The 19,469-nt window shown below is 56.9% G+C and overlaps 4 protein-coding genes across 8 annotated transcripts; 2 read left to right on the top strand and 2 right to left on the bottom strand.

Moving 5' to 3' along the window:
• The first annotated feature begins 2,229 nt into the window (after positions 1-2,229).
• FBXW9 (F-box and WD repeat domain containing 9) lies at positions 2,230-7,813 on the top strand. Of its 2 annotated transcripts, XM_060007949.1 has the most exons (10): positions 2,230-2,774; positions 3,935-4,074; positions 4,153-4,281; positions 5,449-5,561; positions 5,647-5,738; positions 6,642-6,790; positions 6,879-6,992; positions 7,123-7,212; positions 7,300-7,365; positions 7,439-7,813. In XM_060007949.1, exons 1-10 carry the CDS (start codon positions 2,366-2,368, stop codon positions 7,511-7,513), a joined length of 1,377 nt encoding a protein of 458 aa, XP_059863932.1. In that variant the 5' UTR covers positions 2,230-2,365; the 3' UTR covers positions 7,514-7,813. The 2 variants fall into 2 exon arrangements, with proteins under 2 accessions (XP_059863932.1, XP_059863931.1); XM_060007948.1 differs by having other exon boundaries at positions 2,366-2,774; positions 7,300-7,813.
• A 674-nt stretch (positions 7,814-8,487) lies between these two features.
• On the bottom strand, positions 8,488-11,724 carry GNG14 (G protein subunit gamma 14). The gene is made up of 3 exons (XM_060006642.1): positions 11,416-11,724; positions 8,704-8,794; positions 8,488-8,618 (listed from the first exon to the last, which is right to left on the bottom strand). The coding sequence occupies exons 1-3, from the start codon at positions 11,497-11,499 to the stop codon at positions 8,491-8,493; spliced, it is 303 nt and encodes a 100-aa protein (XP_059862625.1). The 5' UTR covers positions 11,500-11,724; the 3' UTR covers positions 8,488-8,490.
• Positions 11,725-11,835: 111 nt separating this feature from the next.
• Positions 11,836-15,591, top strand: DHPS (deoxyhypusine synthase). Of its 4 annotated transcripts, none has more exons than XM_060007934.1 (9): positions 11,836-12,146; positions 12,718-12,882; positions 13,101-13,222; positions 13,305-13,401; positions 13,490-13,576; positions 14,011-14,116; positions 14,194-14,297; positions 15,160-15,285; positions 15,370-15,591. In XM_060007934.1, exons 1-9 carry the CDS (start codon positions 11,940-11,942, stop codon positions 15,463-15,465), a joined length of 1,110 nt encoding a protein of 369 aa, XP_059863917.1. In that variant the 5' UTR covers positions 11,836-11,939; the 3' UTR covers positions 15,466-15,591. The 4 variants fall into 4 exon arrangements, with proteins under 4 accessions (XP_059863917.1, XP_059863918.1, XP_059863920.1 ...); XM_060007937.1 differs by lacking the exon at positions 11,836-12,146 and adding an exon at positions 12,283-12,358; XM_060007936.1 differs by lacking the exon at positions 11,836-12,146 and adding an exon at positions 12,449-12,589.
• WDR83 (WD repeat domain 83) lies at positions 15,470-19,464 on the bottom strand. Its single transcript, XM_060007938.1, has 9 exons — positions 19,220-19,464; positions 19,016-19,136; positions 18,828-18,933; positions 18,513-18,561; positions 18,303-18,429; positions 17,254-17,321; positions 17,049-17,157; positions 16,856-16,970; positions 15,470-15,778 (listed from the first exon to the last, which is right to left on the bottom strand). The coding sequence occupies exons 1-9, from the start codon at positions 19,320-19,322 to the stop codon at positions 15,629-15,631; spliced, it is 948 nt and encodes a 315-aa protein (XP_059863921.1). The 5' UTR covers positions 19,323-19,464; the 3' UTR covers positions 15,470-15,628.
• Between the last annotated feature and the right edge of the window lie 5 nt (positions 19,465-19,469).

Genomic DNA, 19,469 nt, shown 5'->3' on the forward strand with positions numbered 1-19,469 from the left:
CCTTAATGTTGTTTTCCTCTTCCCTTTCTACTTCTCTGGGGGCCTCTTTTTGCGGTTTTGGGGGTTTGACTGGATTCCTGCATTCTGGGTCCTGCTCCATGCATCCCTCTCGAGCACTGGATCACACCCTCATCACAGCCCTGTGTCTCCTATCAGACAGGGTCAGGCCCCACCTCTCTTCCAAGGGGCACTTGGTGCACATTCCATAAACTCAGCTGGTTCCCCCGCTGTGAAACTCCAGCAGGTCTCTGGAAGCCATTTGTAAAAAAAAGAAAAGAAAAAAAAATTAAATACCATTTAATTTTCTGGTAATTCCAGTTCTTTGGAGCATCCTCTGCTGGGTCTTGGGGTGTGTGGATTGGCTGTCTGATGGGATTGGTAACCCCTTCTCCATCCAGGATGGGGGGCCTCCAACCACCTTCAGGGAAGGGGAGCCTGGTTCTAGTTATCTTTTTCTTCTTTTCTTTTTTTTAATTAAGGAAACTATTTAATTTTTTAATTTATTTTTTTGTTGATTTTTGCACAACGAAGTTTCAGCTTCTCAACCTTTTCCCCTGCGCAGGGCTGCGGACCCTGACTGGCCTCGATCTGCAGTCCCTCTCGTTCCCACATCCCTCCTTCCCCCTCATCCTCTTCTTCCTGCGGGCTCCCAGGGTCTGTCCATTTGTTACCGTGCTGTGCTGGGGACTGGCGCCAAGGTGGCGTGAGATTCCACTTGTGTAGAACTTTGTTGAGTAAAGATCAGTTTCTTGTGAAACCCTTGGTCTCCATCTGGCCTCTTGTGTCCTGGGCTTTGGCAGTAGAGAAGAGATGTGGAGGGGGGCCTGGGAAGTTTTAGAAATAGGGATGCACAGGAATCAGGTCAGGAAATAATTGTGGGAGTGGGGAAGTAAGTAAGGTTAAAGATTAAATGTGGTAACGTAACACATGCAGTGCAGTCTTTGGGACATAATTACAGCTCACTAGAGCCTGAGCTCACTAAAGGGGACCCATTAGTGTTACAGCCCAGATTCAAGATCCCCATCTACTAAAGACTAAACTGAGTGGCAAGGAGCAAGACCTTGCAGCATTCTTATAATCTTTGACTTCACAACTCTGGATTGCTGGGCAGGTTAGACATTTTTGTAGAATGCTCAGCTCAGCGCCAAGCCTGTGGGACATAGGTAAATATGTGCAACAGTTAAAGGCAAATGAGAAACTGCTCATCTGGGGACGCCCAGGCCTCAGGATAAAATCTTGTTGCAACCTCAGTACAGCCCAAGCATCACCTGCATCAAACTGGGAAAATCTTTTGAAATGCTGACACACAACCAACTTTCGTTTAACAAGTGTGTGCATTTTAGTGAGAGGAAAGCTAATCAGTGAAACAGCGATATGTCCCATAGAGAAAAATACAGCGGGGAGAGGAGAAAGAACGTTATGGAAAATGGTCACAGTCTTGACAGTAGGGTACTCTGGGACTTCCCTGGTGGCGCAGTGGATAAGAATCTGCCTGCCAATGACGGGGACACACATTCGAGCCCTGGTCCGGGAAGATCCCACATGCCGCGGAGCAACTAAGCCCGTGTGCCACAACTACTGGGCCTGGGCTGTAGAGCCTGTGAGCCGCAACTACTAAAACCCGCGCGCCTAGAGCCTGTGCTCTGCAACAAGAGAAACCACTGCAAGGAGAAGCCCGCGCACTGCAACGAAGAGTAACCCCCGCTTGCTGCAACTAGAGAAAGCCTGTGCGCAGCAATGAAAACCCAACACAGCCAAAAATAAATAAAATTAAATTAAAAAAGAAAAAAAGGGGAGGGAACAGCTAGTGCTGCTTAGAATTTGTGTGTTAACACTGCCTGGCTCAAAAGAGGCTGTCGGTAAATGAGATGCTGTTTCTATCAGTAGGATTTTGGGTAACTCAGAGTTAACTTTCACCGAGGTCTCTGCAGTGTAACTGCTTGTTTCTGGCTCCGGAAGAAAAGAACAGGAGTTCGAGTCACTAGCATGCCCAGACTGCGAACCAGGAAAAAGGGGTTTTCTATCTGTAAGGTCAGTGTCACCTGTGAGAAGTGCCTTCGACAGGGCCGTGTTTTTCAAACCAGAGTCCGCTGGCCCTCTGCATCAGCACCATCAGAGATGCTAGTTTAAAAAACGCAGGAACCAGGAATCTGCATTTTCCAGCTCGGGGCCGACGCGGCTGAAGAACGAGACCCTTCCAGTGAGCTGGCTTTCAGTCTGTGGCCAGTTTCCCCACGACCCGCTCGCTTCCGGTTGGCGCCCTAACGTCATCACGCAGCGCCGGAAGTACCCTTGCGCTGCCTAGGAGACAGGACGCGGGCTCGGCTGCTGACAGGGCCGGGCCGGCCGCGCCCACCCGGTCGCCATGGAGCTGCCTCCAGGGCCGCGCGATGATCCCTGCGCCTGGGACGATGACTCGGAGCCGGAGCCGGAGCCTGACCCCGACGCACAGGCCGAGGCTTACGTGGCCCGCGTGCTCAGTCCTCCGAAATTCGGGCTGGCGCCCCCGCGCGCCCCTCCGCTGCCTGCGCCCGCTGTGTCCCTTGGCGTTCTGGAGCCGCGGGCCGCGTCCAAGGGCCCGGCGGTGGCGGTTCCGGGCCTGCTGAGCCTTCCTCCGGAGCTACTGCTCGAGATATGCGCCTACCTGGACGCGCGCCTCGTGCTCCACGTCCTGCCGCGCGTGTGCCACGCGCTGCGCGACCTCGTGCGTGACCATGTCACCTGGAGGCTACGCGCGCAGCGCCGCGTACGCGCGCCCTACCCAGTGGTGGAAGGTGCGCGCGCCCGGGGGCCAGGGTGGCCCGCCCAGGTCAAGCTTGAGGCGGGGGGAGGGTCCAGGGTGCTGTAAGTACAGTCACTGGAGCAGACTACCTGGCTGTCCTGGCTCAGCGGTGGCTGAGGTACTTACTGGTGGTACCAAAGCCCCTGACCTCTGGGTGGACTATGAGACAGATACTTGGGGTCCTGAGGCTGTGGAAATCTACTTGGGTAGCTGGGGTCCCTGAACTCGGAATCCAGCGATCCTCAGGCTTGGGGTTGACACAGGGACTTGAAGTCTTAGGCTGTCAGAATCTCCTTGGGGCTCAGAGTAAGCCCAAGAATCCCCAGGTTCTGGGTCTAGGTGCTAAGGCAGTAACTGGTGATGCCAAATCCCCTTACCTCTAGAGTCTTGGCCTAGGTGAGGGTGCGGCAGGACTCAGGTCCAGAGCCTGCAACCCTTGAACTTATTAAGCTAGGGTTTAGAGGTTGGGATCCCTGATATTAGCAATCACAGACCCTCGAGTCCAGGTTCTAACCTGGGATCTTAGGCAGGGGCTGGTGGTAATTTCTCCTGCCTCCAAGGTCTTTGGTCCCTAGAGGATAAGGCAGCTTGGTGATCTTGAATTGATGGGACTTTACTGAACAGCTTGATAAAACATAGATGTTTGGTTGGGTCAAGGACTTGGATTCTGCATCTTGACAAAGATCCCAGGTTTGGGATACTGGTTTGGGAAACACTTCCATGGGTCCGGTTCAGATGGCCGAGGCAGGAAGTGTTAGTTATGAAGTCCTAGCTCTTGTGCCCAGCCTGAGGGTTGGGAGGGCTGAGGTTGGACCTTAGCCAGGGGTGAGGCAGGGCCTTAACGTCCTGAGGCTGCTATCCCCCAAACTTGGGTTGGGGGATGAGGCCCGGGAAGGTGATCCTGAGGCTCCAGTTACCCAATTTCTGGAAACTGGGTAAGGAGCAATCCTAGACCTGCTTGGCAGGTGCGTGGGCTGGTGGTCCCAAAGCTAGAGCCTCGGCCTCCTTGGGTGGGGTAAGGGATCCAGGTGGGTTCTCTCCAAGTCTGGTTCAGGTTGTGCTCCCCGGAAGCCAGCGCAGTGAGCTTGGACAGCTGGTGTGGGTGGTGGCAGGGTTCCTGCCCACTGGGGACCCTGCTTTTGCGTCCCACAGAGGAGGACTTTGACTGGCCAGCAGCCTGCATTGAGCTGGAGCAGCACCTGTCGCGCTGGGCAGAGGATGGGCGCAGGACTGAGTACTTCTGCCTGGCCGATGGGCACTTTGCTTCCATTGACTCAGTGCTGCTGCTCCAGGTGAGACGGGGGTCGGTGGAAGGCCAGGCAGTGGTGGGCCAGGGTGACCCCAACAACATCACCTCACTCCTCTCCCAGGGTGGGACACTCTGCCTGTCAGGCTCCCGAGATCGCAATGTCAACCTGTGGGACCTGCAACAGCTGGGGGTGGAGCCCAGCCGGGTTCTGGTCAAGGCCCTGGGCACCCAGAAGAACAGCACTCACAAGGTGAGGGGGTAGGAGGCCAGGCAGAGGTAGGAGGCGTGCGGCCTGGGTAGGGTACCGTGGCTAAGGGCACAGGTTTTGGCACCAGACCTCACAGATTTAAATCTTGCTCTGCTATTGTCAGTGTGACTTTAAGTGAGATGTATGACTTATCTGGGCCTTAGTTTCTGCTTCTGTCCAGAGGTCAATTAGGATGAGGACGAATGAAATGAATATGCATTAAGAGCGTTGCTCAGGCTCATATACAGTAGGTGCTTAGGAGGTGTCAGGTATACCTTGAGTGGCCCCAGGTAGGGCAGTTATGAGGCCACCCCTGGGGATCAGACAGCTCTGAGCCTGACTGTCATCTCATGAGAGGTGGTCATGGAGGGGCACCTCCACCAGCCATTGAGGTGGTCTAGGCTGGTGGCCAAGAGCTTGGTCTCGGAGCCAGGCTGCTGGGTTCAAATCCCCACTCTGCTACTTCCTGGCTGTGTGACCTTGGGTGAGGGACTCAACCTCTCTGTGCACCAGTTTCATAATCTGTGGAACGGGACACATCATAGTACTATCCTCAGAGGGTTTGGTGACGAATGAGTCAGTGGGGAGCTAGCTGCGTTCTGTGCATTTTAGCTCCTGACACAGGGACTTTTTTTTATGCTCATTTTCCCGATGAAGAAACTGAGGGATGGTACTTCATTCACCCAGGTCATGGAGTAGAGGCCCCATTCTTTTTTTTTTCCCCCATACCAAGCAGCTTGCGGGATATTAGTTCCCTGACCAGGGATTGAACCCGGGCCACAACAACGAAAGCCCAGAATCCTAAACACTAGGCCACCAGGGAACTCCCTGGAGGTCCCATTTCTGTGTGTGCCACGTGGCTTGTGGGATCTTGGTTCCCTGACCAGGGATAGAACCTGGGCCTTTGGCAGTGAGAGCTCGGAGTCCTAACCACTGGACTGCCAGGAAATTCCCATGGAGGCCCCATTCTTAGTCACACTGTCATGTGGCCTCAAACCACTGCTGCAGCTGAGGCTCTGCAGAACTTGATTTAGGAATATTATTAGGTTGGGGTGCGCATGTCCTGGGCTCTGAGGTCAGACCCACAGACCTAGGCTCTAATCTCTACTCAGTGCTGACTCACTCTGGGTTCCGTGAAATGGGGAAGATCATACTGGTCTGGTCCCACAGGGCTGGGTGTGGTCACTGGCGGCGCTGGACCACCGAGTGTGCTCTGGTTCCTGGGACAGCACCGTGAAGCTCTGGGACATGGCGGCTGATGGGCAGCAGTTTGGCGAGATAAAGTGTGAGGGGTCCTGGGCAGGGGGGCCTGGGTGGGCAGGGGTCTGTCTGGCCACAGCCCCAGCCCTGCGGTCTGTGTGTCCCCAGGGCCAAGGCAGCTGTGCTGTGCCTGTCCTACCGGCCTGATATCCTGGTGACTGGCACCTATGACAAGAAGGTGACCGTCTACGACCCCAGAGGTGGGCTGGGGACCCTGAAGCCTAGGTGGGAGAGCAGGGCTGCCTGGTGTCTCCAGGGTCATCCTGGGGAAGGAGACACTTGGGCCTCACAGTCTAACTGGGGTGACAGTCACATAACGAGAGGCTGACCACTCAGAGTGGCCTGTGTTGTGCTGGGGGCCACAAAGGTGACAGGTGGGGGTGGGTATTGGGGGCAGAGGAAGCCCCGCCTCCACGTGGGGTGGGGTCAAGTACTGGAGGGCTCCCAGAGGAGGGGCCTCTGAGCCTGAGTCCCGTAGGAGGCAGGACAGTCCTTGAGAATTCTGGCTCCCCCACCTCCTAGCTGAGTGACCCCAGTCAGGTTTGAACCTCAGTTTCCCCATTTGTCAAATCCAGATAATAATAACTCCAGCCGCCTAGGGCTAATGGGAGGAGATGACAATAAGAACTGTGGTAGATTAAATGTTTACATTAAAATGCCTAGAATGAACTTGGCCCAGCCCATAAGCCTTTTCCATTGTTTATTTATTTATTCATTCTTATTTTAATTGAAGGGCCCAGTGTAACTTTTCCAGCCAGAGCCAGAGCCGGGATGGGGTGGGGGCAAGTCTCAGGCTGACCTGCAGGAGGAGTGAAGCATTTTATGCTGGGACTTGGCTGAGGTCCATTCCGTACTGAGAGCAGATGGGACTGGAGGAAGGAGCGGGAATGGAGATGGGTTGGGGGGTGGTCTGGTGGTCCTGTGAGGCCTGGATCCAGCTGGGGTGGCAGAGGACCAACAGGGTTACCTGTGGGATGGGGGTTGGGGGAGCAGACAGAGTAGTATTTTGCCAGGAAGGATGGAGACCCAGGGTCCTGGGGCGGGCCAGGGGGCCTCCAAGGGGCTCTGATGTCCCCCTCCTCCCTGGCCCATCGCCCATGCAGTCGGCCCGGCCCTGCTGAAGAGCCGGCGGCTGCACTCAAGCGCGGTGCTGGCGCTGCTGGCGGACGACCGGCACATCATTTCAGGCAGCGAGGACCACACGCTGGTGGTGTTTGACCGCCGAGCCAACAGCGTCCTACAGCGGCTGCAGGTGGGTGCTCCCCAGGGGGCTGGAGGGACCAGGGCTGCGGCGGGGCCCGGACTGGCCTGAGCTGCTCCGTCCCGTGTCCCTCCCACAGCTGGACTCCTACCTGCTCTGCATGTCCTACCAGGAGCCTCAGCTCTGGGCCGGCGATAACCAGGGTCTGCTGCATGTCTTCGCCAACCGGGATGGCTGCTTCCAGCTCGTCAGGGTCTGCCAAGGCTCTTGCCCGCGCACGATCCGCCCTGGGCTGCCTCCCTACCTCTTAATCCCTGGGTGGCGGTGGGGGACTGGCCTTGGGAGAGCCACACCTGAGTGTCACCTGTCCCTCCCTTCCACAGTCCTTTGATGTGGGCCACAGGTCTCAGATCACAGGGATCAAACACTCCCTGGGGGCCTTGTACACCACGTCCACCGACAAGACCATCCGGGTGAGGCCCTGCGACAGTCCCCCCTCTCTACCCACCCTCACTTGCCAGGAGCACACCTCGTGACCTTTGCCCATTGCCCCTCACCAGGTGCACGTGCCCACAGACCCACCAAGGACCATCTGCACTCGAAGCCACCACAACGTGCTGAATGGGGTAAGGCCCTGTCCCATGCGCCCTGCCTGGCTGCTCAGAGCACCCCTGACTCCTCATGTCCCCGCCCTGGCAGATCTGCGCTGAGGGCAACCTGGTGGTGGCCGCCTCTGGGGGCCTGTCGCTGGAGGTCTGGAGGCTGCAGGCCTGAGCAGGCAGATGTGGATGTGGATCTGCCAGCTGGCAGGCTGGGCTGGGGCCTCCGTTCTCAGGGGGGACCTTCCCCCACGCTGGTGCTGCCTTTGCCCCGCCCCCACAGGACTAGGGCACAAGGAGTCCTGGCCATGGTGGGTGGGTGGGTGGGGTCCCTGGGCTGGGCCCCATGCCAGGGGAGGTGAGGTTTGTGTTTTGGCCAACCCAGGGGGCTGCTCCCCACCCTCGGGCCCTTGTTTTTGTTATGATTTGGATGCCTGCTCTCCCTGGAGAGCAAAGGAGAAATAAACCTGATGTACTGGTGCTCCGGCCTGGACTGTGAGCTTGGTGTCACCTGAGGGATCCGCCCGAGGCTGCTTGGCGCTGGGATGCCAGGGATGTGTGTGTGTCTGTGAGTTGGTGTATGAAAGCCTCAGCGACAGCCACTGCTGTGTGTGTGTGTGTGTGGGGGGGGGGTGCATTTCAGGGATCACGTGCGTCTGAGTGTCCCTGGGGAGGCCGGTCTGGCTGTGTGTGTTGTTATAGTATTCCTGTCTGTGTATGTCTGTGTGGAAGAGGGAGGCCCTTGAGAACGTGGCACCTGTACGATGGCACCTGTGTGTGTGTGTGTGTGTGCGCCATGTGGGCGTGTATGTGTGTGGCACGCGCTGGCATGTAGATTGGGACTCTAATCCCGGGTGTGTTTGTGCAGTGAGACAGGGGATCTGCTAATGCTACCCCATAGGCTGGAGGGTGGGTAGCAGGTAGGGGTGAGGGAGGGGCGTGCTTCTCTGTCCAGGGTCCAGGGTGTGTGTGGGCCCCTGTGGCCATGACCCTGGAGTGGGCGGGGAGGGAGGCTGGGCCAGTTGCACACCACACTGGTCCCTGCAAGCCCGAAGTCCCCCTTTGCCCCCCATCGCAACCTGGCCAAGCCATGCCCTAAGGAGCATTCACTTCATGTTTATTGAGGCCCTCTGGGTGGTCCAGGCTACAGGGTCATAGGATGGTGCAGGGCTTCTTCTCCTTGAAGGGGTTGGTGGCAGCTGGGATGCCCACGAGGAAAGGGTCACTCTCGGCCTGCTCCGTGCAGAACTGCAGCAGGTCAGCGGCCGCCTTGGATACCTGCAGGCCAGCCCGGTTAGCCAGACCTGGGCTGGGCTGTCCACCTGCCCCCTTGCTCAGATGCACCCGCCTTGCCCTGGCCTCACCTTACACGGTTGATGCCCACCTCCATCTGCAGCTGCTCTACGGCCCAGCAGGCCTGCCCGATGTCGCTGCCAGTGGTCACCTTGCCGGGCATCTGGGGGAGTCGTGAGCAGAGCCACAGACAGCAGGCTGAACCCCAAACCCTGAGCTCCCACACATCCTCCTGTGTCCCCTGGGGACTGAGGGATGGGATTGGCTGCTCCCCAACCCCTGTCAGGACCACATATCTCAGCTGAGGACTCCGGCTGACTCCTGGCTGCTCAGTCCTCCTCCTGCAGCCCCGCTCTGGCTCCCGCCCCCACCACCCTGGCCTCTCCAACCCCCTCCTCTCCCTCCCCAACCCCTGCAGAGACTTTGAAGCCAGGACACTCGTGGAGTGTAATGTCACCAGCGGCAGCAGTAGCTGCTGAGGCTGAGGGGGGGGGGTCCCTGCTCCAAGAGGCCCAGTGGCTGCCCTGGTGTCATGTGTCACCTTGGCTGGGGGAGTGTAGGGGCCCTGGGCTCTCACTGACCTGTTTGATCCCCTGCTAACTGGCCCCTACAGACCTTCTTTGCCAGGCTCCGGCCCTACTCCGATGGGCGGAGGTGCAAAGTGTGACCTGGTTCAGGTGCAGCCCCGTCTCTCCTCTCTCCAACTGCACTCATGGCCCAGGGATCCACAGATGACTCAATCCACTCACTCATGCTGATGGCTTCCCCTGCCTCATTCCAGCCCCTTCCCTGACCTCAGACCCACCTGAGGACCCTCCTCCCTCCTCGGTCCATCACACCCATCTCTCTGTTGTCCCCCACCTAACTTGGCCAAAGCTGGACTCTGGATCATCTTCCCCCAAAACCTCCAGCCCCCAAATTCACCACCATCCATCCAACTTCTCTGGCTCAAATCTTTAACTCCTTCATTCCTTTCTTCCAGTATTCCCACATTTGATCCTTCCTCAAGAGCCATCAGATCAACTTTCTTTTGTTTTAATTAATTGTTTTTAATCGGCTGTAGTTGATTTACAATGTTGTGTTAGTTTCTGCTGTACAGCAAAGTGAGTCAGTTATACATACACATATATCCACTCTTTTTAAGATTCTATTCCCATATAGGTCATTACAGAGTACTGAATAGGGTTCCCTGTGCTATTCACAGATCAACTTCCAAGTTGTCAAACTGGTCACTTCTCTCCACCCTGTTGGTAGCATCCGGGTCCTGGTGCCCCCAGCTCAGTGTGCCTGGACCAGCGCAGTTGCCTGGTCTCCCCTGCCCTGCACAGCCTCGACCCCGTTCTCCTCAAGTCAGCCAGTGGGATCTGTTAAATAAATCACACTACAACACGAATGTACCTTGAGGACATTATGCTAAGTGAAATAAGCCAGTCACAAAATGACAGATAATGTATGATTCTACTTATGTGAGGTCCCTAGAGTAGCCAAATCCATAGCAACAGAAAGCAGAATGGGGGTTGCTGGGGGCTGAGGAGAGAGAGGGAATGGGGAGTTAGTGTTTGATGGGTAAGTTCTGAAGATGAATGGTGGTGACGGTTGAACAACAATGTGAATGTACTTCATGCTTCTGAACAATGCACTTAAAAATGGTTACAATGGTGAATTTTATGTGTATTTTACCACAATTTTAAAAATTGGAGAAAAATAGGGCTTCCCTGGTGGCGCAGTGGTTAAGAATCCACCTGCCAATGCAGGGGACACAGGTTTGATCCCTGGTCCAGGGATCTGGATCCATGTGCTGCGGAGCGACTAAGCCCATGCGCCCCAACTACCGAGCCTGCGCTCTAGAGCCCGCGAGCCACAGCTACTTAAGGCCACAGGCCTAGAGCCCATGCTCCACAACAAGAGAAGCCACCGCAGTGAGAAGCCCACGCACTGCAGCCAAGAGTAGCCCCCGCTCGCCGCAACTAGAGAAAGCCTATGTGCAGCAACGAAGACTCAATGCAGCCAAAAATAAATAAATAAATAAATAACAAAGAAAAGCACCTATTTTGTAGGTAGAATTTGGCAGACGTGTGGAGGGATGGATGTGGGGTGTGAAAAAGGGGAAACATCAGGCTCAACTCCCCAGTTTTCAGCCTACTAGATGAGTGGAAGGTAGGGCTGTTTGCAGAGATGTGGCAGACTGCAGGAAGATCAGGGTTAGGTGGTGAGGGAACTGAGGCCAGGAGTTTGAGATCCAAGTGGGGGCTGTCAAGGAGGATGTTCTGTTCCTCTAATTAAATAGGCTCCTTTTTAACCTCAGGGCCTTTGCACTGGCTGTTCTCTCTCCCAGTGGGAATGCCCCCTCCCAGATCTTCACATATGGGACCTCTTCTGACCTTGGCTGAAATATCACCTCCTTGGCATCCTTCCCCAACCACCTCTCCCTCCAAATAAAACCACCAACTCTTCCACCCACCCCCAACCCCATGGACTCTCACATCAGCCCGTTTAATTCTAAATAGCACTTACCACTGTTGTTACCCTTCTAGCTCCCCAAACTGTGGGCTCCAGAAGGGCAGGGTCTGCATTTTGTTCACTGATAAATATGCAGCACCCAGCACAAAGCCCAGTGTATAGTGTAGACTCCATAAACTGCAGAGTGAGAGTGATTAAAGAGGTCTGGACCAGACCCTATGCATGGTTTGGAGGACGCATGAGATACAGACACCACCCTCCAGGAGCTCAGTCTTGCTGGAGGGAAATAGATGTCAGCCCTGGATCTCAGAGGAGGTCTCTTACCCAGAAAAAGGTCAGGGAAGGCTTCCCAGAGGAGGTGACAGCTGCAGCTGCCAGGGGAAGGAAGACCAGAAGGTTACGCAGCATGTGGAGGCTCTGGAGACTTGCAAGACACGAACAGGGATTACCATCCCATTTGACGAGAGACGCTCAGCGGCAGAAACTATCTGATACTTCCTGGTGATTCGAATTCTGTCCAAGGGCGACGTCTAAGAAGCCATCCTCTCTCTCTGAGAGGACAGAAACGAATGGGCAAGCGCCACGCAACGCGGTGGGTCTCCAGCGGGGTCCTCATTCATCTGAGACTGAGAACACGAGAAACAGGAAATAATGGCTCCTTGAGGCTTCCGTACTACGGAATACACAAGCAAAGAAGCCAGCATCCTGGATTCCGGGCGTCGGCGGTTCATGTGACATGCACAACTTCCGGCCCTCCGCAGGTTGTGCGTGCTGGGGCTTAGAGGTGTTCGAGGCCGCCGGAGGCCTGGCCTGGGGCGGCTCTGATTTGACAGTGCGGCCGCAGGAGCATGGAGGGTCCCCTGGAGAGGGAGGCGCCCGCGGCGGCGCTGGCCGCCGTGTTGAAGCACAGCTCGGCACTGCCGTCCGAGAGCGCCCAGGTCCGGGGCTACGACTTCGACCGTGGCGTGAACTACCGCGCGCTGCTGGAGGCCTTCGGCACCACTGGTTTCCAGGCCACCAACTTCGGGCGCGCGGTGCAGCAAGTCAACGCCATGGTGAGGCCTGGGTGGGACTTCCTGGGTTGAGGGGGCGTGGCCTCCAGTAGCACTGTGGGGTACTCGGGGGCGGGACTTCCTTGGGAGGAGGTGTGTTTTTCGTCCGATAGTTGGAGAGAGACGGGGACCCCCTCCTGGGCGCGAGGTTTTGTTCTGGGGAGTGGGTTGGGACTGATTCTAGGTAGGAGGCGCGTTATAGGCAACATGTGCAGGTATTCTGGAATGCGCGGAGTCTGGGGCCAGACCGCGCAGTTGAGGGAGGGATTGAAGGAGGAGCCTAAGGCAGGGCGGGACCTGAGGTTGGATTTGCTTTTCCCAGTGGGGAGAGGGTTCGGGACTGCAAAAGTGATTCCTGAAAAGAGGCAAAGCCTGAGTGTGTGACCTGAGACTTGGGCTGTGGAAAGGGCGGAGCCTGCACAGGGGCGTTCACTCCCTGGTTCCAGGTAGAAGTGGTCCCATATCCCTCAGTGGGCAGGGCCTGGGCGCGGAGTCTGTCTCTGAAACCCACCTGGGGTCCTTGGGCTGGAGTTTGGGGCCAGAGGTTAACTCGACCCTGCCCTTACACACCTAGATAGAGAAGAAACTAGAGCCGCTGGCTCAGGATGAAGACCAACATGCAGACCTGACCCAGAGCTGCCGCCCACTCACCGGCTGCACCATTTTTCTGGGCTACACATCCAACCTCATCAGTTCGGGCATCCGTGAGACCATCCGTTACCTCGTGCAGCACAACATGGTGGGGACCTGGTGGGGTTGTGGCCTTGGCCTCTCTGGGTCTTAATGGGCAATAAGATTACTGGTCATTGAAGTGAGATAGGGAACTATGGGTCAGTTTTGTTTTGCAGCAGAGCTCCCCACAAGGGTCACTGGATGAGAGTTGGGAGTTAGGAGTCCTGCCTGGTACGAAAGCAGGGCCTCCCTTCCTTGGCCAACCTCACTGCCTTGTGACTGCAGGTGGACGTCTTGGTGACCACGGCTGGGGGTGTGGAGGAGGATTTCATCAAGTGTCTGGCGCCCACATACCTGGGCGAGTTCAGCCTCAGGGGGAAGGAGCTACGTGAGAACGGAATCAACAGGTGGGGGGCCCTGAGTGGTGCTGGGTACGGGAGCCAGGCTGAGGGTCCTGGACCCTGATGCCCACATGCCTCCTGTCCCCAGGATCGGAAACCTGCTGGTGCCCAATGACAATTACTGCAAGTTTGAGGACTGGCTGATGCCCATTTTGGACCAGATGGTGCTGGAGCAGAACACGGAGGTGAGGCTGGAGGAACCTGGGGGGGGGGCGGGTGGCACGGTGGGTGTCAGGGGAGGTGCCGCTGGCTGAAGCTGATGTCTCCTCCTAGGGTGTGAAGTGGACACCTTCCAAGATGATCGCCCGGCTTGGCAAGGAGATAAACAACCCAGAGTCAGTGTATTACTGGGCCCAGAAGGTGAGGGGCTGGGTGGGGGCAAAGTTGCCAGGCTTTGGCATGTGTTGTTTCATCTTTACAGCCACCTGGGGAGTTGGTACTATTCTTATTCCCACTCCTAGGAGAGGAACCTCAGAAACAGAGAGGTTAGGCAATTTGCCTGAGGTCCCACAGCTGTTGAGTGTGGTCCTTGTATTCTGGTTCTAGTCCTAGACTACTGGGAAGCAGTTGGGGGCAGTGCTTAGCAGCCCCCATGGGGCCTGGTGTAGGGTCCCATGCTCCTCAGAGGCTATGGGGCCCAGCAATCAGAAAAACAAGAGCTACCATTCTTTATGTGCCAGGCACAAGTGAAGTTAAGCTCCCTGCCCAGAATCAGGCAAAGAGGAGGGAGTGCTCCCAGACTGCCCCTGCAGGGCTCTGAGCTCTAACCGCTCTCCTGCCTTGCTGTTTCCCAGAACCACATCCCTGTGTTGAGCCCGGCACTCACAGATGGCTCGCTGGGTGACATGATCTTCTTCCATTCCTATAAGAACCCAGGCCTGGTCCTGGACATCGTTGAAGGTAAGGTGCTGGGGCTCCAGAGGAGCGGGGGAGGAGGGCTGCCTGGGCCCGCAGCCTGACACAGCCCTCTTTTCCAGACCTCAGGCTCATCAACACACAGGCCATCTTCGCCAGGCGCACTGGGATGATCATCCTGGGCGGTGGCATGGTCAAGCACCACATTGCCAACGCCAACCTCATGGTGAGCAGGGATGGAGTGTGTGTGCTCCCTAGTAGGGGGTGGCACTCAGGCCCGTCATGCAGACAGGCCTGTGTACTAGGCCTATGCCATGTGCTGGGTAGACAGCTGTGGACTAGACAGGCCAAGATCCCTGCCCTCCTGGCACTGATGTTCTAGTGGGGGGAGATAGCAAACAGGTGACGTGAGTATCAGGTGGTAGTAATTGCTATGGAGAAAAATAAGGGAGGATGACAAGATGGCAAGTGAAAGGGGTGCTGTTCATAAAAGGGAAAGCTTCCTGGGAAATGTGACCTGCCAGCAGAGGTTTTTCAGGGGGTGGTCCCATGAGCCATGTGGTTGTCTTGGGGGGTGGGGGCGAGATAGAATTCCCAGCAGTGGAACCAGTCAGTGCAAAGGTTCTGAGGTGCCTGATATAGGTCAGGGAACAGCTAGGAGGCTGGCGAAGGCGAGAGTGGGAGGAGGAGGTGAGGCAGGAGGTGACAGGCAGAAAGTGCAGGGCCTTGAGAGCCACTCAGGTGCTCTCAGGCGCTCTCTGGCTGCTCTGGGGGGAACAAATGAGGGGCCCAGGGTGGGGGCCATAGAGAGGGGAGAGGTAAGTTGGATTTGGAGGTCTTCTACAGAGCTGGTGGCAGATGTGGGAGGGCTCTTGCTACCTAGCAGGCGAGTCTGGAGCAACGCTGCCCACTGTCTGCCCAGCATCCCGTGACCCCTCACTCTGCCCAGATGTTGACGTGGGGCCCTTCCCTTGGAATGAGGGGCAGCCAAGGGCTTCCTTCATTTGGAACACGTCCCTCAGCCTCTAGCTACAGTGCCCTGCCTTGGAGTCTGTGTGGCTGACAGCCCACTCTGCCCCTCCCTACAGCGGAATGGGGCTGACTACGCTGTCTACATCAACACAGCCCAGGAATTTGATGGCTCTGACTCAGGCGCCCGGCCAGATGAAGCTGTCTCTTGGGGCAAGATCCGGGTGGACGCACAGCCTGTCAAGGTGAGGGCCGGCCAGCCAGCTGGGGCACAGGGTCTTCTGGGGTACGGCCTTGGGTCCCGTGGCTCACCTGAGTCCCCTCCACAGGTCTATGCTGATGCCTCCCTGGTCTTTCCGCTGCTCGTGGCTGAAACCTTTGCCCAGAAGGTAGATGCCTTCACGCCCGAGAAGAACGAGGACTGAACACTGGACGGTGCAGCCCCAGGGAGGCCTCACCACCTGCTCTATTTATTAGTTTGCAGACCCAGCTCCTCCCAACTCCTTGGTCAGCAGCATGTCTAGAATACATGGTCTCAGTGGTCCTCCTCAGGCTGTCTCTCTGTCCTTGGTCGTGGGTCCCCCGGCTTCAGCCTGTGCCATCCTCAGCCTTGTAGGTCTCTTCCCGCCAGCATTGGATGCTGCCCCCCATGGCGGTCAGCAGGCAGGGCTCCGTGGGGTGGTAGGCCAGCGACTGTACCACACTGGGACCTACAGGCAGGGCCAGCGCCAGGGCACCCTGTGGAGTGAGGGGGTTGGGAGTGTCACCAGTGTGTCTCCCTCCCCTCAGCTGCTTTTCCCCCGCTCTCAGCCACATGCGTCTAAGTGCTTCCGAGACACTGTAAATTGAACCAGCCACAAACTGAGCCCCTCAGTCACTCCGTCCTTCTAGGTGCTCAGGTCAAACATCTTGAATCTTTCTCTTACATCTCACATCCCTTTGTCGGTAAATCCTCTTGGTTCTACCTTTAGACCATGCCCAGAGATTGCTGATTCTCTCCACCTTCACAGCCACTACCCTCCTCCACGGCCGGTCACATGTGGGTCCCAGCTTCCCTCCCCCTCTGCCGCCATCTGGGCTTCACCCGCCCACTTGATAGCCTCAATGCCCGCTCCCTTCATCACCCTGCAGACACAGCTCAACAAACACAGTTCTTCAAGGAGGCCACCATTCCTCTTCCCACCTGGAAAGTGTCCCTTCATGTGCCCTCCCCTTCAGGGTGACTTCCGGTCTACAGGAACCTCGAGAAGTAGGCAGAACGTTGGCACCTTCTTAGTTCCCAGAGGGAGAGCTGGCCCCTGGACTCTCCAGGGCCCCCTGGTTCCCTCCATCCTCTTAGGAGGCTTACTTCTCTGGCCAAGCCCCAGCTCTGACCCCACTACGCCTGGCTGGTCAGTTCACATCCTGACACCCCCAACAGGCTGAGACACATCAGGACAGGGCCCACAGGGCTTGGGGGCTGGATACCACAGGGATGCTCAGGGGTAGCTCAGATTTCCTGAAAACTATAGCCCTGTCTCCCCTGAGGTCAGATGCCACTATCCGCTCCTCCTACCCCAGGGTCAGTCCCAGTGGCCCTGCCTGACCTGGATTCTGCTACCGCCAGTGCCATCCAAAGTGCTTCTATCTCCTGACCAGTGTGTGTGTGCCACAACCCCGAGGCTTATCACATGCTGTGCCCTTTGCCAGGAATGTTCTCGCCTCATCCCCTCACTCACTCCTCCTTCCAGCCCCCAGTTCTAACAGCACTCCCTTATAAAGGCCTGGGAGTGACTCAGGTAAGGACCGGGCAGGCCCCCCGGTGCACAGGCTCACCTCCACCAGGTCCCAGAAGAACACCTTCCCGTCCTCGGAGCAGCTGACCACGTGCGTGTCGCGCTCGCTCAGGCAGCAGTCCAGCTTGTACTCCTGGTTCTTATGGCCCGTGTACCTGGGTGTGAGTGGCATCAGTGGGGGTTTGGGGCCTTACTGGGAGTGGGGGAGGGGCCCCACAGCCCTGAGAACTCACTCGCCCAGCAGCTCCCCTGTGTCCTTGTCTAGAAGCCGCAACGTGGAGTCCAGGCTGGACACCAGGGTGCACTGCCCGTCCCGGCTGAAGCAGGTGCAGGTGATAGGGCCTGGGGGAAGGGGAGGGGTGGGCAAGCAGGTCAGGCTGGGGTCTCCCGTGCTGCCCCCACCTTCCCTGCCTGCCTCACAGCCCCAGCCACACTCACTGCCCACGTAGTCTGAGAAGAGTTGCCCCATCCTCAGGTCATAGCGCCTTACCCGGCCATCTACGGAGCTGCAAGAGAGGATGGATCCAGCTGAAGCATCACAGGGGCCAGCAGGTCCAAGGCTCCAGCTTTGGTGTTCCTGTACCCTCTCACCTGGCCAGGGCCCTGAGAGCAAGGCTGGGTGCCTGCCCTTCCTGGGCACCCTTCACTGTCATGTCATATTCAGGACTGGCCACAGAAAACATGCATTGAAGTGAATTCATGAGTGGAATTCTGAGGCACTGGCTTTGAGACTCAGCCCCAGGGGCCAATCAGGTCCCACTGCATCTGTTTCTGATTTATACTGAGCTCCTTCTCTGGGCTACACCCTGTGTGGGAGCTTGGGACACAGCTGCTACCAAGCCAGGAGCACTTGCTGCCAACGTGGAGCCTTGCTGACTTAGGGTAATCAGGTCCCCGAGGAGGTGACGTTTGAATTGGTACTTAAAGATGAGAAGGAGCCAGCCATATGCAGTCCAAGGGGGGATGTGTGGGAACTGGGTAGGCCACCACGCCATGCAGCCCAAATGCCCCCAGTGGTGGTATCGGCACTCCCTCAGGTTGTGGCAACATTTGGGCAGCCCTGCATGGGAATATTTTTTTTTTTAATTGTCTCCTGCAGGTAGAACATCAACTCTATGTAAGTGGGGTTTTTCCTTGTTTTCCTATCTTTTCACTCCTGTATGCTCATTGACTGAAAACGTGACCTGCAGGTGGTGCTCAAACACACTCGGAATAAGTAGTAGAAGGGTAGCCCAGGCAGAGGAAGAGCAATTGCAAAAGTCGGTCCTGGGGTGGGAGCATGTGTGGCATATTTAACAGAAATGAGCCTGGGAATGAATAAAAACTGAGAGCACAACAGACACCAGACCATGCAAGGCCTTGTGAGTGCAGTGAGGAGAGTAGATTTTTTTTTTTTTTTTTTTTGAGAGTAGATTTTAATCTAAGTACAGAGACAGCTATGATCCCCAGTGGCACCTGGGGAGGGGCAAGGTCCTGGTCCCACTCACCCTGCGAGGACCTCATGGTCTGACACCTTCACGCTGGATATGCCATCCTTGGCTTCGTCCAGCGTCTGTATGGGCTCAGGTCTCCGTGAGCGGCAGTCCCAGCAGCGGATGGTGGAATCGATAGAGCCTGTGAGGTCAGCATGAAAGTGGATCAGGTTTGGGGGGGCCGGGGCAGCCCCCTGCGCCCACCTCCCTAGGCCCCGGACTCACCAGACAGGATAACTGTGGCCTCTTCATTAAACTGCACTGTGTTCACCTTCTGCAAAACAGGAACAGCAGCTTAGAGAAGGCTGGACTTTGGATGGGGATAAAAGCAGGGTTCCCAGTGCAAGTTAAAGCAAAGGAAAAGGCTAGGGGTAGGGGAGGTGAAAGTTTTTGGAGGAACTGCAAGGACAGGGCTTGGTGAAGGCGGGGCCGTGGGGAAGGATCCTTGCGCTGTAATTGCGTGGGGAGGGGTGGGTGCCTGTCACCACCTACACGCAATTCCGGTCCTTTCTAACGAGGCCCTTTCTTGCTTGCACTCACCCCCGCGTGGCCCCGGAATTTGCGCACGACCTGCCCCGATGCCACATCCCACAGCACCACTGCCTTGTCCCCGCCGCCGGAGCAGAGACTGCTGTTGTCAAAGGAGCTAGAGAGCAGAGCAGGGAAGATCAGCGTCTACCTCTGACCCCGGCCTCAGCGCCTCGATCCCGCTCTGGCCCCCGGCTCACCCTGCCGCGTCCAGCACCTCGTAGCCGTGGCCGCTGTACGTCCTCAGTAGCGTCCCTCGCAGCGGGCTCCACAGCTTCAGGGTCTTGTCGCTGCCGCAAGTCAGACAGTAATTGCCATCCACTGGGGAACACCACGAGGGGGTTACTGGGCCGCCGACTTCAGAAGGCGGAGGTAGGACCCGGAATGACGATAAGGGTGCTCACCATTAAATCGCACGGCTCGCACCGCCCTCTGCCCGCAGTCCAACGTCTTCAACAGCTTCCGAGGCAGCTCCGGGGCCCGCGGTTTTGGCTCCGGGAAAGCCATTGCTCCGCCCTCCCTTCCTCACCACCGTACAGTAGCCTGCACCGGGGCTTTCTGCCCTGGGAACCCACGCTTTGGTGTAACCTTATTATTGTCCTCCATAGTCTACTGCCTATTTCTCACTTCCTGGTTCAAAGTTTAGGCTTTTTG

Source organism: Delphinus delphis, chromosome 3 (genome assembly GCF_949987515.2).
Source record: "Delphinus delphis chromosome 3, mDelDel1.2, whole genome shotgun sequence".
In the NCBI taxonomy this organism is placed as follows: domain Eukaryota; kingdom Metazoa; phylum Chordata; class Mammalia; order Artiodactyla; family Delphinidae; genus Delphinus; species Delphinus delphis.

Coding starts and splice junctions, on each gene's coding strand:
- FBXW9 (XM_060007948.1), top strand. CDS start 2,366: ATGGAGCTGCCTCCAGGGCCGCGCGATGATCCCTGCGCCTGGGACGAT. Junction 5,562..5,646: donor CAGCAGTTTGGCGAGATAAA/GTGTGAGGGGTC, acceptor GTGTGTCCCCAG/GGCCAAGGCAGCTGTGCTGT. Junction 6,791..6,878: donor GCGTCCTACAGCGGCTGCAG/GTGGGTGCTCCC, acceptor TCCCTCCCACAG/CTGGACTCCTACCTGCTCTG.
- GNG14 (XM_060006642.1), bottom strand. CDS start 11,499: ATGCTGCGTAACCTTCTGGTCTTCCTTCCCCTGGCAGCTGCAGCTGTC. Junction 8,795..11,415: donor CTTCCCTGACCTTTTTCTGG/GTAAGAGACCTC, acceptor CGACTCCCCCAG/ATGCCCGGCAAGGTGACCAC. Junction 8,619..8,703: donor GGTGGGCATCAACCGTGTAA/GGTGAGGCCAGG, acceptor GGGCTGGCCTGC/AGGTATCCAAGGCGGCCGCT.
- DHPS (XM_060007934.1), top strand. CDS start 11,940: ATGGAGGGTCCCCTGGAGAGGGAGGCGCCCGCGGCGGCGCTGGCCGCC. Junction 14,117..14,193: donor GGTCCTGGACATCGTTGAAG/GTAAGGTGCTGG, acceptor CCTCTTTTCCAG/ACCTCAGGCTCATCAACACA. Junction 14,298..15,159: donor TTGCCAACGCCAACCTCATG/GTGAGCAGGGAT, acceptor CCCTCCCTACAG/CGGAATGGGGCTGACTACGC.
- WDR83 (XM_060007938.1), bottom strand. CDS start 19,322: ATGGCTTTCCCGGAGCCAAAACCGCGGGCCCCGGAGCTGCCTCGGAAG. Junction 19,137..19,219: donor GCGAGCCGTGCGATTTAATG/GTGAGCACCCTT, acceptor GGTGTTCCCCAG/TGGATGGCAATTACTGTCTG. Junction 18,934..19,015: donor GAGGTGCTGGACGCGGCAGG/GTGAGCCGGGGG, acceptor TCTGCTCTCTAG/CTCCTTTGACAACAGCAGTC.